Genomic DNA, 16674 nt, shown 5'->3' with positions numbered 1-16674 from the left:
AGACACATCATTTCCCCAAACTCCCAAAAAAAACACAATTATGTATGTGGGTGAAGGATAGTTGCATGAATACGGGTGCCTGCAGAGGCCAGTGGCATCCGATGCCCTGGAGCAGTATCTTAATACAGGGACAAACCCAGGTCCTCAGAAGTGAACAACCTTCCAGATTCCTCATGACTTTAAAGTAGCAGCCACTGGCCCCACTCTGCACAGGGAAACACTGCATAGTCAGAGGGATCACCCATTCCTTTGATGTGGGGCCAATGGACTCGGTGGGAAAAGACTTCTCTTCGACACGGTGCCCTCTTATGGCCTTCATAGTATAGACACAGGCTTTTACTCTAGCTGGCACTGGATGGTTGAAACTCAAAATTACCCTGGGCTATGTGCATACACGTATGGAAATATCTGCAAGGGGCTAGAAGCAAGTGCAGTGTTCCTCTCTGTGGCCAGTAGAGACTTGAGAGCAGTGACAAGACAGCCACGGAGGCTTCAGGCTATACTCCTTCAAAACCAGGCACCGTGATGGTGCTGGCCACACCCAACAAAAGCAACCCCGTGTTTCCATGATGATCCACAGTGTAGTCCTCACCTAAAGCTTGGTGGCTCAAGGTCCCCGGAGTTTGGCTGGCCTCATTCCCACCTAGCAGAGGCTTAGAGCCAGCAGGATAAAGAGCTCAACCAGGTCCCCAGGCCTGGATTATGTTCATGTCTGGAATTCTCAGGCCCAAGCCAGCACCCTGGAGACTGCAGAAACAGCCTGCCACCCTTCGGTGTCACACACAGGGCTCAGGCTATGTCCCACACAAACTGCAGTGGGGTTGAGTTAACTCAGTAGGATACACAACTATAGAAAGATGCCACTGAACCAAGGCTGGCAGGCAGGTGGGGCAAGCCTGTTGTTGTTAGGGTCCACTTGGGACCCTGTCAGGGACACAGAGGCAAACAAGCAAGGACAGTCTGAAGCTTTTATTCAGTGGGTCTCTGTGTCTAGAAGAAGGTGTTTGGCCTCTTGGTGGTGAAGCGTGGTTTGTGCTGGCGCCGCAACACACGGTGGGGCAATGGGAACTTGATCTTGGAGTCCTGTGGGGAGGGAGGAGATGCATGTCCAGGGACTGTCCATGCGCAACCACCCCCTGCAGCCCTGCGTCAGCCCCACACTCAGGTTCACTCACGTGGAACTGCTTGACAGCTGGCCGGCGGCACTTGCCAGCTGCAATCTCTTCCACCTTCATGATCTGGATGGAGTGCGCACGGGCACGGTGTCGGGCACCCATGTCTCGGTCTGTGGAAAGAGAAGAAAGTCAGCCCCAGCCACCCAGAACACCCACAGAACTGTAGAACCTCCTGATTCACTCTGGAGGGCACTGCACAGCCCCCCAAAGGCGACGAAGCACTTTGCTGTGTGCACCACTGTTTAAACAGCCGCTATAGTAGCGGCAGTTCTTGGGTTGGGTGCCAAGGGTTGACAGAGGGTTGGTGACTCACAGCACTGTGTGACCGCGCCGGCAGTGGTCAGGTCCCGGTACTCTCGGTACATGTTGTGAGTGCCACTTCGGGAATCATAGCGCAGCCAGATGCCGAAGTTCTTCACACGCAGGGGTGACTTCTCAAACACCTGTGGGGAGTAAGGAGGATGTGAGGCTTGTGTACTGCCCTGGCTCTGATGGTACCCAGGGACCGTCATCCGGTGGGGCCCCAAGGCTCACCTGCCCACAGTACACAATTTCCCCGGATGACTTCTTCATCTTCTTCAGCTGCGACACAAAGTACCAGAAGCGGGACTTGGCCACCACATGGTTGGGTGCAAAGATTCGCATTCGGTACAGTGGCGGTGTGTGGCATTTTGGGGTTGGCAAGCAACGCCCCACCACCTTGTACTCCCGAAGCTGAAAGAAATGCCAGGAGATAAGCTGTATATGTGATGGGAGGTGAAGTCTGCCCAAGATCTAGTAATTCCAACAGGCTGGGTGTCCCAACCTGGCACCCCCACTTCCCCTGACCAAAGCTGGGTTCACACACTTCACCTTCCAAGAGCCCAGTGGCACGTATGTCAGAACGCATGCATCCCGCTCTGAAGCTGCCTCAATTTCTCCAGTTCCAGAGCCTAGTTCATATACTAGTTCACATACAGGCTGCTGTGCTCTCCCAGAAAATTCCAGGCCAAGATGGCAGTGGAGGCTCATGCCTTTTAATCCCAGAGCAGGAAAATCTCTTGAGTTTAAAGACCAGTCTGGTCTACACAGAGAAACTGTCTGTAGGTGGGGGGACCAATGGAAGATTCCAAACTCGCTTCTCACGAAGAGCCAGAAGGATCTCATATGTCCCCAACACACTAGCCCTGGGCCTTTCAAAAGCATTCCTCCTGCTCACAGGGCCAGTATGATATGGCGCTCTAGGGTGCTGTTTGCTCTACGTCCTTCACAAGTGTCAGCTAGTCTTTAGAACGAGCTAAGGATGACTCAAGTGACGATCTGTCTCTCTCAAGTACTGCGATAAGTGTGTGGCACCGGTGGTGGGAGTAGGCCGCAACGCTTGCTTATCAAATGCTCTCTAAAACCGAGATGGAGCCGTGCCTCCATTCGATCTAAGTAGCCCAGGTTAGCTTTGATTTTGAAACTAAGCAACCATGAAATAAGACTTGACAGTGAAAAAGAGTGAAATACTGACAGACTCAAAAGTACGGAGAGCGCCTTCCGGGGAATCCTTGATCTAACCCGCTCTCTCGCCGGCCGCCCAGCACGAGGCGGCCGCCATATTGGCCTGGGGAGTCTGTGGGCGAAGAGAGCAGCCCGTGACCGGTGAGGGACCCTGGCGGCCGAACGCACTATCATCCCGGAGGACACAGTCAACCTGAGCGGCCCCGCCGCCAACGCCGCGCTTCTGGCCCCGCCGCAGCCTTCTTACCGTGCCCGACGCCTTCATAGCAGTGCGTGCTCGTTCACTGCCACTCACAAAAGGAAGTGTGATCCTCCGCGCAGGCTCTCACCATGGTCTTTGACGGAAGTCCCGCCCTCTTAATGCCGTGCGTCTATTGGGTACAGCTACTACCGTTCTAAGTTCTTAGCTTCGTTATTGGTTACGGATCAGCTACGTATAATTCCCGCCTCTCTCCACGGAGACTACAATTCCCAGGAGGGAGCGCGACGAACTTACACACTTTTCTCCGGGGGCCGACCCCATCATCGCGCTCAGAGGATCCTGGGAGTGTAGGCTTAATCGTGGTCTCTAGCTAGACTCCGGGATTTTCCTCTTTCTCTCTCTCCCTCCCTCCTTCCCTCTCTCTCTCTCTGCCATTTCTTCCCTTTTTCTACACCATCCTCTGTGCATCTATCCACCTATCCATCTTTTTAAGAAATTGCTGTATTATTTTAGGTGTGTGGATGTGTCGCCTGCACCACCTGCACGTCTGGTGCCTTGGAGACCCTAAGAGGGCCTAAGTCCCTCGAATTGGTGTTAAAGGTTGTGAGTTGTGAGGTAAATGCTGGGAATCGAATCCCAGTCAGTGCTCTTAACTACTGCGTTATCTCTCTACCCCCATCTATCTTTTTATCTGTCATCAGTTTTTTTTTTTTTTAAGATTATTTTATTGGGCTGGAGACAGCTACGGTGTACTCATATAACTAAAAAATAAATCTAGGGAGTGGGGCTAGGGGTGGGAAAAAATAAATCTAAAGAAAAGATTTATTTTGTTCTTCCGAGTAGCTGTCAGTGTTCTTAACCGCTGAGCCATCTCACCAGCCCTTTTGTTTTGGTTTTTACTGTTTATTGAGACAGGATTTGTGTAGCCCAAACCAGCCTGTAACTCACTGTAATTCTCCTGCCTCTTCCTGATTCTTGGGATACTGGAGTGTGCCACCTACAGACCCACGTAACTATTTCTTTATAGAATTTCATCAGAATTGTGCCACTGACTGTCCTTTACTTGGCCAGGCCCCTTAACTGTAGGCAACAATATCTGCAGTGTGTTTCCATTAGTGGCCACTAGGTGGCGAGCGCTTTTCTTTGGCTCAGCGGCAATGCTTGCCAATCTGAGATGTGTGCCTCTAGGTCCTCGGCTTCCATTGCGCTCAGGTGCATACAAGTGTGGGCCCTCAGTTTCCCCAGTCGCATTAACACTCCCTGGCTCATAGGATAGTGATAAGATTTAGAAATTGGGCGTTGTAGTGCATGCCTGAGGGCTAGGAGGCTCATGACAAATGGCCTTGGCTACAGAAAGCTCATCTTACAGTCCCCACCCCGAAATAAACAGCTTATGAACTTGACAGTGTGCAATGGGCAGGCTAGGACACAGTCCATCTCTGCTGGAACACATTGCTCCATGCCTGTATTCTGCAGGTGGCTGAAGTGGGGTAGATTCATTCTATAAGATGCAGGACAGATCCTGGGGTGCAAGCTACACCTTGAACGGGCACAGGGAAAAGAATGGAGAGACAGGAGTATGGGGAAAGGTTGGTATTCACAGACCCAGCCTTAACCTTGAGTGGAACCTTGGTGTAAACTCACAGTTTAAGACCACGTGCCAAAGACCACCCAGCTGGAGAGGGGCAGAATGGTGTTGGCATTTCACCTCCTGTTTTGCAGATGTCCCCTTTGACTTCTCCTGAGTGGTGACAGCCTCCACCCTTAACAGACCTCCCCTCCAACTGTCTCCCCTCCTAGAGGCTGGGAAGAATCCCAGCAGGGCCACCTGTTGGTAAGACCTCAGGCTTCTGTCACGGCAACCCTGTCACCACAGGCTGTGAGTATTCTGGACTTCGAGGTCCACTGACCGACGTGTCCCCTCTGCTTTTGTCTCCTTCTGCAGTACACCTGTTAATCTGGGATCTCAGGGTACCTGCTTTTATTCCCCAGTCTTCAGGCAGAGTGGTCTCCACCTTAGTAACTTCTGCCCCGTGCATTCCGAACTAGGCAGGATACCCCACCCAGCCCTCACGCTTACTCCCTGCTAGCCCTGGTTTCTCTTGTCTGCACCAGGCCATACACTCTGAGGACAAACATCAAATCCTCAGCACAAAGGGCGTTTATTTACCCCCAGGGACAAGCAGGGGTGGGGATTGGAGAGGGCTGTCTCTGTATTGTGCAAAGCAGGTATTTCTGCAGAAGTGGATTTTAAGGAGAAAAGGGGAAGTCTTCTGTGCTAGGGTGATTTGGTAAGTCCTGACCAGTCAGGTCAGTTAGTGTAGATAATGAATTTTGATAGCTGGACCTTGTTTTATTCAGGCATAAGGAAGTAGCGCAAGAAGGGAGAGCCCCTGGTGGCTTGAGGAAGGGAGAGGCAGGACCTGCAGGTGCTGTGTTTGCCATGCTTGGGTTCCTCACTGTGCAAGGATCTGCCTTTCCCTCCCGGCCCGTCCTACAGGCTCTGCAGGCAGGTCTCATCGTCTTTTTGCTTTGAGACTAGGCCTCCCTGTATAGTCCAGGCTGACCAGGAGCTTCCCATTCTCTGCATGCTGTCACAGGCAAACATCCCCACATTTACCTGAAAGCTTTTTTTTTTTTTTTCTTAAAGCAAAGTTTTATCTTTTTTTATGTAAGGCTAAACCAATTAAAAAAAAAAAAAACTTCTGAAAAATCTTGGCCTGGGGCTGGAGAGAGGGCTCAGTGGTTAACAGCACTGACTGCTCTTCCAGAGGTCCTGAGTTCAATTCCAACAACCACATGGTGGCTCACAACCATCTGTAGTGAGGTCTTGGTGCCCTCTTCTGGTGTACAGGCAGAACACTACATAATAAATAAATATCTTTAAAAAAAAACTTTATTAAAGAAAGAAAATCTTGGCCCAACCCATGCTTCTGTGACAACTTGCTTTTTCTTTTCCAGACATGTGAAAGACTCCCAGAGCAGGGAGGCCCTCACTCAAGTCTTGGGATGACTCGAACCCCCCTCCACCCCAAGAACTCACAAAAGACCGTCCTTGCTGTAATCATATGAGGTTTATCGATAGGAACCAGTGCACTGGGGTTGAGACTCATATCCCATGCAGGGGCAGAGGAGTAGCTGAGTAGCTGACCCTGAGTAGCTGAGAGAAGGAATATTTAAAGGAAGAAGCCACAACCTAAGGGGTTAGGGATGCTGTCATTGGAAAATGTGGAGAATACCAGTGAAAAAATCACAAGGAGAAGCTTCCTGTCTCTCAAGATTGCTTTTAAGATTGTAATCTAACTTTACAGTCAGGGTCAGCTGGTTCCTGGGAAAGTCTTTCTGTTATCTCTAACAGGTTGGGATCACGTACCTAAGGGAAGGCACTTTATCTTAAGCACTTTTATCTAGTCCCTGGGAGAGCAGGCTCAAGAAATGTGACCTTTAACCTACTCGTTGGCCGAGAGCAGGGTCTGGAATTTGGGTATTTAGGGCTTTTTAGGGGTGAGAGCATCTTTAAACTTCTGACTTCTTGGCTGTATTTTTTATTCTTTCATTCCCCACTTCTTCTAGTGGCTAGTTCTAATCATAAAACTAAATTTTAGTATACACCTGAGTGGTCTCTATAAAAACAACACTTTTCTCTGAGAGCAGCGCATAATCTTCCGTCTTTTAAGAATAAAACAACCCCAGAATGGTCTAGGTAGAAACAACATTTTTTTTCTCTAGTGTAGCACACAGACCTCCTTCTTTAAGGAATATCAGGTCTAATCTTTTACTATTTTGAAGGACTACCTCTGAGAGGGAGGCTAGGGTTTCTTGGAGGTCAGCTAAAAAGTCTTTAGCATCAGGATTCTAATCTGGACACTATCTGAACCTACACACAAAAGTCATGACTGTCTTTTAGAACCTCTAAACTTATACAGGTTGTGATCCCTGAGGCACAGTCCCAAGAAGTGTTAGGAGTACTAATGTGCATCATTTGTAATAGAAATCAAGCCTATTCTCACACCTATCTCGATGGAACCCAGGGCAAACATGAAATTTTTTTTTCCTAAAGCATACTCCTCAAGTGAGCATTATAGCAACCTCCCAGTCATGTCTCTGATGTATCCACTTATCTGATGTGTAAGTCTAGGGAGCTTTTCGAAGATCTAAGTGTCCCTCTAGGTTCCAGCTCTCAGCCCCAACAGCTAGTATGCGGCTGGTGAGGGCTGAGACTTGACGGCTGTCAGGGTGGTCAGCAGCACCAGGTATGGTCCTTTCCAGGGAGGCTCGAGTGTCTGGGCTCGGTGTCGTCGTATGTAGCTGAGTCTCCGACCTGGAACTGGTGAGATGTCTCAGGGGTCCCCAGGGCATAGGCTGCTGTCAGCTGTGATCAAACTTTTTTCTGTACCACCTGTAGGTCTTTTAGTCTGGCATACAAATCATTATTACTATGACATGTTGATTTAATAACATCTTCTAATACAGTCAGAGGAGCTGAGGCCCCATATAAGATCTCAAGGGGGGTAAGGCTGAATCTGGAAGGGGTATTTCTTGCTCTGAAGAAAGCAAGAGGGAAGGAGTGCCACCAAGTCTGCACCAGTCTCTATGGTCAATTTAGTCAGGGCCTCTTTTAGAGTTCTATTTATTTATTTTACTTGTCCTGAACTTTGAGGTCTGTAGATACAATGTAATTTTTAATTGACCTCTAAATACCTGGCCACACCCTGGCTTATCTTTCAAGAAAGCAGGGCCCTTGTCTGACCCGGTTACCTTGGGCACTCCAAACTGGGGGAAGATTTCTTCCAGTATCTTCTTGATGACTACCTAGGCTGTCTCTTGCTTGGTGGGGAAAGTTTCCACTCATCCTGAAAAGGTATCTACAAACATTAGAAGATACTTGTAACCATATTTTCTCAGTGAAGTTTACTTCGACTTCTCACTAAACTTCTTAGGTCTTTTTGCCCTGTTTTTTAAGCATTTACTTGCTGACATATCTTATACTTTTTACTGTCTCTCTGGCTAAATCTTTTTTTTTTTTTAATTTATTTATTTTATGTGAGTACACTGTAGCTGTCTTCAGACACTCCAGAAGAGGGCATCAGATCTCATTACAGATGATTGTGAGCCACCATGTGGTTGCTGGGATTTGAACTCAGGACCTCTGGAAGAACAGTCAGTGCTCTTAACCTCTGAGCCATCTCTCCAGCCCTCTCTGGCTAAATCTTAAAGTCTGTTACATATATCTTAACTACTTGGATAAGTTTTTTATCTCTTAAATGAGTCTATTTGTGTATTTGGCAAAGTGAGTCTTTTGTTTGTTCTCTGGGGAGAATAGCTTTTCCCTCGAGTGTGCCATTGTCCTTTCTCTCTTTTTTTTTTTAAAGATTTATTTATTTATTATATATGAGTACACTGCCGCTGTCTTCAGACACACCAGAAGAGGGCATCTGATCCCATTACAGATGGTTGTGAGCCACCATGTGGTTGCTGGGAATTGAACTCATGACCTCTGGAAGAGCAGTCGGTGCTCTTAAACACTGAGCCATCTCTCCAGCCCCCTGTCCTTTCTCTTCTAAGCAATTTGGGCCTTTTCTTCTGTTGTACGTTCTAAGTGAGGCCATCCCTTAATCCAATCCCAGTTCCCAGTGGCTGTCTCTCGCAGGCCTTTAACCAGTATAGGCTCCTGCATAGCCATTTCTCGAGCCACTTGATCTGCTTTGTTATTGCCCCATGTCACTGAATCTCTTCCCTCCTGATGTCCTGGGCAATGAATAATACTCACAGTTGCTGGCTTCATCAGGGCATCCAAGAGATGGCAAAGGCATCTGCGCTGATGTGCTGGGGGTAGAGGTTTGTCCATCCCAGATGACGTTTGTGTTGTCCACCATGGCAGCACCCACTCATCTCTGACCTTTATGAAGAGAACTGTTCTGGTCTGTAGACAAGGTAGCCTCGGCTTTCAGTATGAGTTGATCGGTCAGTTGCAGAGGTCTTCTCTCCACCCATGGGCTTCTGCCAGTACTTGACACTCAAGGTGGCCAGATTGCCCCCAACCGGTGGAGAATCTAGTCCATGTCAGCTGACCAGTGGTCCCATCCTCTGGGACATTCTATTCAAAGGCAAAACATCAGCCACTCTATCACAGTTTAAGTCCTGGATTGGGTGATAATTGTTAGTGCCCAGCTGGCAGGAGTGGTGTGTTCCAGGCAGAAAGGCACTAAGCCACACATCTCCTAGCATCAGGTACTGGTGCACTGTGACAGGTCTTAAGGTCCACATACACAGTCTGCAGATATGTATACACCCATATGTATACATATGTATACATATGCTGATATGGCCTCACCCAGCCATTTCAGCCCATGCAAGCCATTTTGGAGAGCAAATTTCTCATGAACAAGGGATAGGGGCAGTCAAGGATGACCATGAACTAGTGGTTTTCCCAGCCCACGCCAAGGTCCACTGTTCTTCAGGTAGTCCATAAGTATTGTTTGTTATTGGTAGCCCCCTGTACCCAAGGTCTTTTGATGGACACTGGCCCACTTCGGTGAAGGAGCACAGAGTGTTGGGCCCCTGTATCCACAAAACACTGGGTGGGCTTCCTCTCTATCCTGGTCAGTACAAAAGGCACTCTGATCTTTAGCCAGGAATTCTCTTCTGTTGCTAGGTACTGTCTTCCTAGTCTCTCTAACTACCGTGGCCAGTATAAGTTTCTTTAGCTTTTTTTTTTTTTTGGTCCCTTTTTTTGTCTAGTTTCCTACTCTTTTTGCCTTCTTTTTTTTTTAACCTGAACTGTACTTTAACTTTCTTTGTAACTTACACTAACTCTAACTTACACTAACTCTAACTTACACTAACTCTCTCAGCAACTTAGCTTAACCCTTTAAGTTTCTGTAACTTTTTTTTTTATATATTTTTTTCTTACTATATCCAGATTGATGCGTTTTTCAGCCCCTCAGAGACCCACCATTAGAGCCTGGTAAAAGACTTGTAGCACTCCCTACCTTCAGGCGTATTGGAGTCAACAGGCAGGAGTGAGGACCTTCCATCTGTGTCTGGAACATTCTTTCTGGCCTCTAGTAGGATTCTGTATTTCCTCAGTGGTAAAGAGGACCTGTAACAGCTACTAACAAGCATCTCAAGTGGGATGGTGAGAAAACAAGAAGAGAGTCCAGAAAATAGAGGTCCGCCAAAGAGGACAAATAGCATTCAGTCACATAGAAAGACAATCAAAAGATTAACAGACAAAAACAGAAGTGCGCACAAAAACAAAAACAAGCGGCCGCCAAGAGATCACCACAAAGCTGAACTGATTCAGACAGGAGTTTCTGTGAGCTCACCAAAGACAGATGAAAACGAGCGGATTTCACATCACTCCTCTTTCCCAACAAGACAGATGAAGGAGAGCAGATCAAAAATAATGGTCAAAGGTGCCCTCTGGAGGCCAGCCGACATCAAACGCCTGCCACTCAGAGGAGCAAAAAGTCTGTCATGGTCCTTTCTTAATCTTAACTGACAAATTGTATGCTTTAGCCCTAAGTTTAGTCCAGTGGTCTAAAGTCAAACTCAGAAGAGTCCCATCGTCAAAGTGACAAGTAACACAAAACAAAGACCTAAGACACACAAAGACCACTCTGGAAATACAGAGGGCTGGGAGGGCTGAGAGGGCTGGTCTTTTCTCCAATCCAGGAGAATCACGGAATCCTCACCGGCCCCCAGACGGGAATCTCCCAGGCATCCCTGGGTCCCTCCTCACCTCCTGGGATGTTTCCCAGGGCAGCGCAGTCAGTGAGTCCCTGGCACATTTACCAATACTCACATTCCCTCGTCTTCTCCAGAGAGACGAGCCTCTGCCTCTACCTGAGACAGAGCGACTGCAAACACCAGTATTTGCGAGTAACTACAGACCCAGAGTTGAGTCGGCACGAATACACAAAGACACAGATGCTATCTCACCTCCAAGTGGGTCTTCGGAGACGAGGGTGGTCACCGATCCCGGACGATCCTCCAAATGAAAGACCCCCAGAGCAGGGAGGCCCTCACTCAAGTCTTGGGATGACGCAACCCCTCCCCCGCCAAGAACTCATGTAAGACTCTCCTTGCTGTAATCACATGAGGTTTATCGATAGGAACCAGTGCACTGGGGTTGAGACTCATATCCCACGCAGGGGCAGAGGAGTTCAACCCTGAGTAGCTGAGAGGAGTATTTAAAGGAAGAAGCCATAACCTAAGGGGTTAGGGATGCTGTCATTGGAAAATGTGGAGAATACCAGTGAAAAATTACAAGGAGAAGCTTCCTGTCTCTCAAGATTGCTTTTAAGATTGTAATCTAACTTTACAGTCAGGGTCAGCTGGTTCCTGGGAAAGTCTTTCTGTTATCTCTAACAGGTTGGGATCACGTACCTAAGGGAAGGCACTTTTATCTTAAGCACTTTTATCTAGTTCCTGGGAGAGCAGGCTCAGGAAATGTGACCTTTAACCTACTCGTTGGCCGAGAGCAGGGTCTGGAATTTGGGTATTTAGGGCTTTTTAGGGGTGAGAGAGCATCTTTAAACTTCTGACTTCTTGGCTGTAGTTTTTATTCTTTCCCATGTAGCCCAGGCTGGCTCTGACTTCACTATGTAGCTGTTGATGTCCCTGAATTACTCCTGCCTCCACCTCCCATGTGAGATGATAGACATGTGCCACCACACCCAGCACAAATGACACTTTTTAAGAGTACACTGTAGCAGTCTTCAGATACACCAGAAGCGGGCATTGGATCTCATGACATATGGTTGTGAGCCTGCCTGCCTCGGCCTCCCCAGTGTTCCACCACGCACAGCTGACTCAGGGACTTTAGGTGACTTATTTCACTTGTATGGTTGTTCTCACCACTCGTGTGCCTGCTGCCAGGGAGCTGGGAGAGCTGGTCTGCCACGTTTGTGTCTCGCTGTTGACTTGATGGTGATGAACCATGTTCTCAGGAATATTCCATTTGTTTTCTTTTGCTGAAGCCTGGTTGTGCTCACAGCACTCACAGGGGTCATGCCATTCTTGTTTCTTCATATTTACTGTTTATCAGGTCGATTTCTATTAATTCTGAAGCCCTAGGGCTCTGTCTACTATGTCTCAGCTGACTCCGACATGGATCCGTGGGTGCTACTGCTGGCCCCAGCTCCTGGGCCATCCGCATTCCCTTCTGTCAGTTGTTTTCTCTCCTGGCTTTTAACTTCTCCTGGTCTCACCATTACTCTGTGAGGCCCACAGAGGGCAGTGGCAAGCGGAGAGGGGTGTGGTGGGACTTGCCTGTATCCCCAACATTAGGAAGCCAGAGAGATCGGTAGTTCAAGGTCAGCCTGAGCTACATAAAATGTGGCTTCAAACAAAATAGAAAGAGAAACCGAAAAGAAGCCAGTAAAATGGCTTGGCTGGCACAAGTCCCTGGCATCAAGCCTGAGGACCTGAATCAGAACACAGGGTCCCCTCAGGGTGGAAGAAGAGAACTTACTTCTAAAGTGCTCTGTCACTAACATGCTGTGGCATGCATGTGGGTGGTTTTGTACCTGTGTGTGAGCACACATACACACACAGACTCACATTCATACACACACAGTCTCTTGTACCCAGGGTGGATGGACGCATACATTTGACATACTAGCCACTGAGGAGACTAAAGAAGAATGCAAAATGGGACCCTCTCCCCCCCCCCCCCCCCCCCGGAGCTGGGGACTGAACCCAGGGCCTTGCGCTTCCTAGGCAAGCGCTCTATCACTGAGCTAAATCCCCAACCCCTTAAAGAACTATTTTATTTATATGATGTTGTAGCTATCTTCAGGCACACCAGAAGAGAGCATCAGATCCCATTACAGATGGTTGTGAGCCACCATGTGTTTGCTGGGAATTGAACTCAGGACCTCTGGAAGAGCAGTCAGTGCTCTTAATTGCTGAGCCATCTCTCCAGCCCCAGAGGCCATCTTGAATAGCATGCCACACCTTGGCAGATGTTCTCAGTTTAGATGGAGGTTCTGAAAAGGCCTCCTCAAGCTCTGAGGTGTTACAAAGTTTACGCATGTCAAAAAATTCCTGGGGCTGGGGATTTAGCTCAGTGGTAGAGCGCTTACCTAGGAAGCACAAGGCCCTGGGTTCGGTCCCCAGCTCTGAAAAAAAGAACCAAAAAAAAAAAAAAAATTCCTGACTAGAGGTCAGAAGAGATGGTTCAGCGTTTTCTAGGGATTCTGAGTTCAGTTCCTATCAACCACGTGGTGTGGGTTCACAACCGTCTCTAATGCCCTCTTCTGTCATTCAAGCAAACTTGCAGATAGAGCACTCACATAAACCATAAATAAATCTTAAAAAATAATCAATGCTCATGGATTATCAAACATTAAGATTTAAAAAATAGGGGGCTGGAGAGATGGCTCAGTGGTTAAGAGCCTTATCTGCTCTTCCAGAGGTCCTGAGTTCAATTCCCAGCAACCACATGGTGGCTCACAACCATCTGTAATGAGATCTGGTGCCTTCTTCTGACCTGCTGGTGTACATGCAGGCAGAACATTGTATACATAATAAATAAATAAATCTTTAAAAAAAAATAAAACAAGGAGCTGGAGAGATAGCTCGGCGGTTAAGAGCACTGACTGTTCTACCAGAGGTCCCGAGTTCAAATCCCAGCAACCACATGGTGGCTCACAACCATCTGTAATGAGATCTGATGCCCTCTTCTGGTGTGTCTGAAGACAGCTACAGTGTACTTCTATATAATAAATAAATCTTAAAAACAAAAAACAAGGAAGTAAAACTGGGCGATGGTGAACCACACCTTTAGTCCCTGCACTCAGGAGGCAGAGGCAGGCGGATCTCTAATATAGTGAGTTTCAGGACAGCTATGTTGATACTCAGTCTTGAACAAGCACACACATCCCCCCTCACCCCCAATACCAAAATCAAAACCGAAAACAAACCAACCGAGTCCTTTTGACTGTCCCTGCTGGCCATTTGCATGTAATTGGCGCACTTAACACTAGCTGGATCTGAACCACAGGAGTGAGGGGCTCAGCAATCAACCATTACAGCGTGACGGAGTAGAGATAAAGGGGCGTGGGGAGGAAGAGCAAAGAGGACTTGACCCCTCTGAGGGAAAGCGATCCGGGAAGCTAGTGTGAAGGGTGGGAAGGCGGTGCCTGAGAGAAAAGGCTCTGACTGGCGTGTTAGAGAGAGAGGCACAGGATTGGTGCAAACTGTAGGGGGCGTGGCCCGGGCTCCCGCGGGCGCCACCAGAGGCTGCCTGAGGCTGACGGTGGCTTTTGGGATTGGAAAAGCTCAGTCTGGGATGTGGGGCGCTCCGGAGTTGTCGTGGGGGAATGCAGAAGAGTTGTTAGAAGGAATGGAGAAGTCTGTGGTCGCTGTCAGAGCTATGGCAATGGCTCACAAAGCTCAACAGGGCTAAGCTTGGTGTCCCGCATCTGCCAGCCCATGGCTGTGAGATGGAGATGCGAAGAGTAAGTTCCAGGGGAGTCTAGTTTGTCTGCCTAAAACCCTCTAGCGACTGGCTGGGGGCATGGTTCAGAGGAAGAGCGACAGCCTAGACTCATCCAGGGAGTGGCTGGGGGCGTGACTCAGTGATAATTTTGGAATTTGGTTTCTTCAAAACAACAGAAATATAAGAAAGTGTATTCATTCTTTAAAAGATGTGCTTATTTACTATCTATAACTACACCGTGGCTATCTTCAGACACACCAGAAGAGAGCATCAGATTTCATTACGGATGGTTTTGAGCCACCATGTGGTTGCTGGGAGTTGAACTCAGGACCTCTGGAAAAGCAGTCAGAGCCCTCAAGGGATGAGCCATCTCTCCAGCCCAAGTGTTTCATTTTGACCCCAGCTGTGTGGATATAGGGGCTGCTTTGGACTGGCTGCAGCAGTCGGCAGTGATTTATGTCATGTTCTAGCGGAGTGGTTTTGCCAGCTAATGATAGGTATAGGATAGGTGGTTGTAAGTTGTTCAAGGGGCTTGGTTGCGGTTTGTTAGTTACTCCAAGAAACAAAAGGAAAGGAATCAGATGCTGTGGTCTCTCTCCCCTCTATCCTTCTTTCTCTCCTGTGTAATGATATGGGGTGAAACTGGGGGACAGAGGGTGGGAAAAGAACCCACAAAGTTGCAAAGACCGGCTACAACTCAGGGATAGGATGCTAGCCTAGAACCCACTAGGGGAAGGGGCTGGGATGTGGCTAGGTCATGTGGAGCCCCAGGCTTGGCTGCAGAGGTAGAGAGGGATGTCTGGCTAAACAGCTTGGGAGTGTTGCAGAATAGAAAGTCTGACTGCCCAAGGGCTCACAACTTCCTCCATCACTTCCTCCTTCCCCCTGCCCCTCCCTTGAACCAGACAACTGCTCCATTAGCTGGCTGGATCTAGGTATGGATGGAGGTGAGGAGTGACCTGAGACCCAAGTCTAGTATTTTGGAGTTGACCATTGAGTCATCTCTCAGGAGGCTTGTACTCCCTGTGCGGGGACTCCCAACCAAATCTTTCCCCAGCTGACGCATGGCAGAAATGTAGTGTGGAGCTTCCAGGCCCAGAGACCACATAAGGACATCAACACTCACTACTAATGCAGTGGTGCCATCTGTCCTGCCCTAAGCTGAGAGACTGAGGCAAGAGACTTGTCACTTTGAGGCCACTGTGGAATATAGAGAGAGGTGGGGAAAAAAGAACAGTTAGAGCCTTAGGCAGCAGGAGAGCTCAAACTTCAGCCAGGGCCTTCTGGGTTCGAATCCCGAGGGACTCTGCATGAAAAGACTGAGCAAATGAATGGGCAGAGAATGGGGGATGGGCTGTTCGGTCTGGTCTGAAGAACTTTCAAGCCTCCACTGTGTCCGCTGTACAAAACAGAACCCCCCCCCAAAAAAAAAGCCTGCTAGTTTCCAGCTCTGATATTGTAGTAAGATCTCACTGTGCATCCCCGACTGGCCAAAAACTTTATATGTAGACAGGGCTCACCACATTCAGAGATCTTCCTGCTTCTACCCCTCTCCAGTGTGCTGGGATTAGATGCATGTCAACACGCCTGTCTCTTCTTTTTTAAAGATTTCTTAGTGTTTGAGTGCCCACACATGTTCGTGCATCCATAGAGCTCTACCACTGAGCTAAATCCCCAACCCCGCTTGTGTTGATTTTAAAGGACTAACCCAGTCTTGCCTGGGACTCACTCTCTATTCCAGGTTAGCTTTGAACTGTTTTGGGGCTTGCTCTGTAGCCCAGGGTGGCCTCAGACTTTCCAAGGTCATCCTCCCTCAGCCTTCTGTGATGAGTCAGGGATGTTGCACACACTGCCAAGCCCATCCTGCACTTGATCTTAATTAGCCACAGGCAGAGATGGATCAATCCCAGTTCTGTTTCCGTTATAACAACAGGAAATCACAAGCCATCAACTTTTGCAGGCTGACCAGCCAAGTGGGAGGAGTCAGAATTCGGGAAGGATACTGGAGCCAAAAAGACAGGGAAACTAGTATCCAGGAACCTCAGACCATGGCTTGAGGCCATGGCTGTTGCTACACACACTGATCAAGGAGGAAGTTGGCTTGGACAAGTCTCGGATAGAACTTCAGTCAGCAGCAGGCTTGATTCTGCTTCCTGAGGCTTCACATCAGTTCTGATGTGCCTTTTTCTTTTTTTTTTTCTTTTTTTTTTTTTTTGGTTCTTTTTTTTCGGAGCTGGGGACCGAACCCAGGGCCTTGCGCTTCCTAGGTAAGCGCTCTACCACTGAGCTAAATCCCCAGCCCCTTTTTTCGTTTGTTTTAAAACAGTCTATGTAACCCTATGTAGACCAGTGTTGGCCTTGAA

General features: G+C 48.4%; 1 protein-coding gene, 1 long non-coding RNA gene and 1 other non-coding gene across 4 annotated transcripts; all 3 read right to left on the bottom strand.

The window, feature by feature from the left end:
- Window positions 1–954: 954 nt before the first annotated feature.
- Window positions 955–2978, bottom strand: Rpl18a (ribosomal protein L18A). Its single transcript, NM_212510.3, has 5 exons — window positions 2908–2978; window positions 1710–1889; window positions 1489–1618; window positions 1176–1285; window positions 955–1083 (listed from the first exon to the last, which is right to left on the bottom strand). Exons 1-5 carry the CDS (start codon window positions 2923–2925, stop codon window positions 991–993), a joined length of 531 nt encoding a protein of 176 aa, NP_997675.1. The 5' UTR covers window positions 2926–2978; the 3' UTR covers window positions 955–990.
- LOC134478789 (small nucleolar RNA SNORA68) lies at window positions 1334–1462 on the bottom strand. The gene has a single exon (XR_015640541.1). It is a non-coding gene; the product is annotated as a small nucleolar RNA SNORA68 (small nucleolar RNA).
- A 2939-nt stretch (window positions 2979–5917) lies between the features above and the next one.
- LOC134482467 (uncharacterized) lies at window positions 5918–11881 on the bottom strand. 2 transcript variants are annotated; one of them, XR_015640270.1, is made up of 5 exons: window positions 10807–11881; window positions 9855–9973; window positions 8633–8959; window positions 7621–7727; window positions 5918–7277 (listed from the first exon to the last, which is right to left on the bottom strand). It is a non-coding gene; the product is annotated as an uncharacterized LOC134482467 (long non-coding RNA). The 2 variants fall into 2 exon arrangements; XR_015640269.1 differs by lacking the exon at window positions 10807–11881 and having other exon boundaries at window positions 9855–10675.
- Between the last annotated feature and the right edge of the window lie 4793 nt (window positions 11882–16674).

Source organism: Rattus norvegicus, chromosome 16 (genome assembly GCF_021556685.1).
Source record: "Rattus norvegicus strain SHRSP/BbbUtx chromosome 16, alternate assembly SHRSP_T2T, whole genome shotgun sequence".
Classification (NCBI taxonomy): domain Eukaryota; kingdom Metazoa; phylum Chordata; class Mammalia; order Rodentia; family Muridae; genus Rattus; species Rattus norvegicus.
This window is presented reverse-complemented; position numbering and strand designations above follow the sequence as displayed.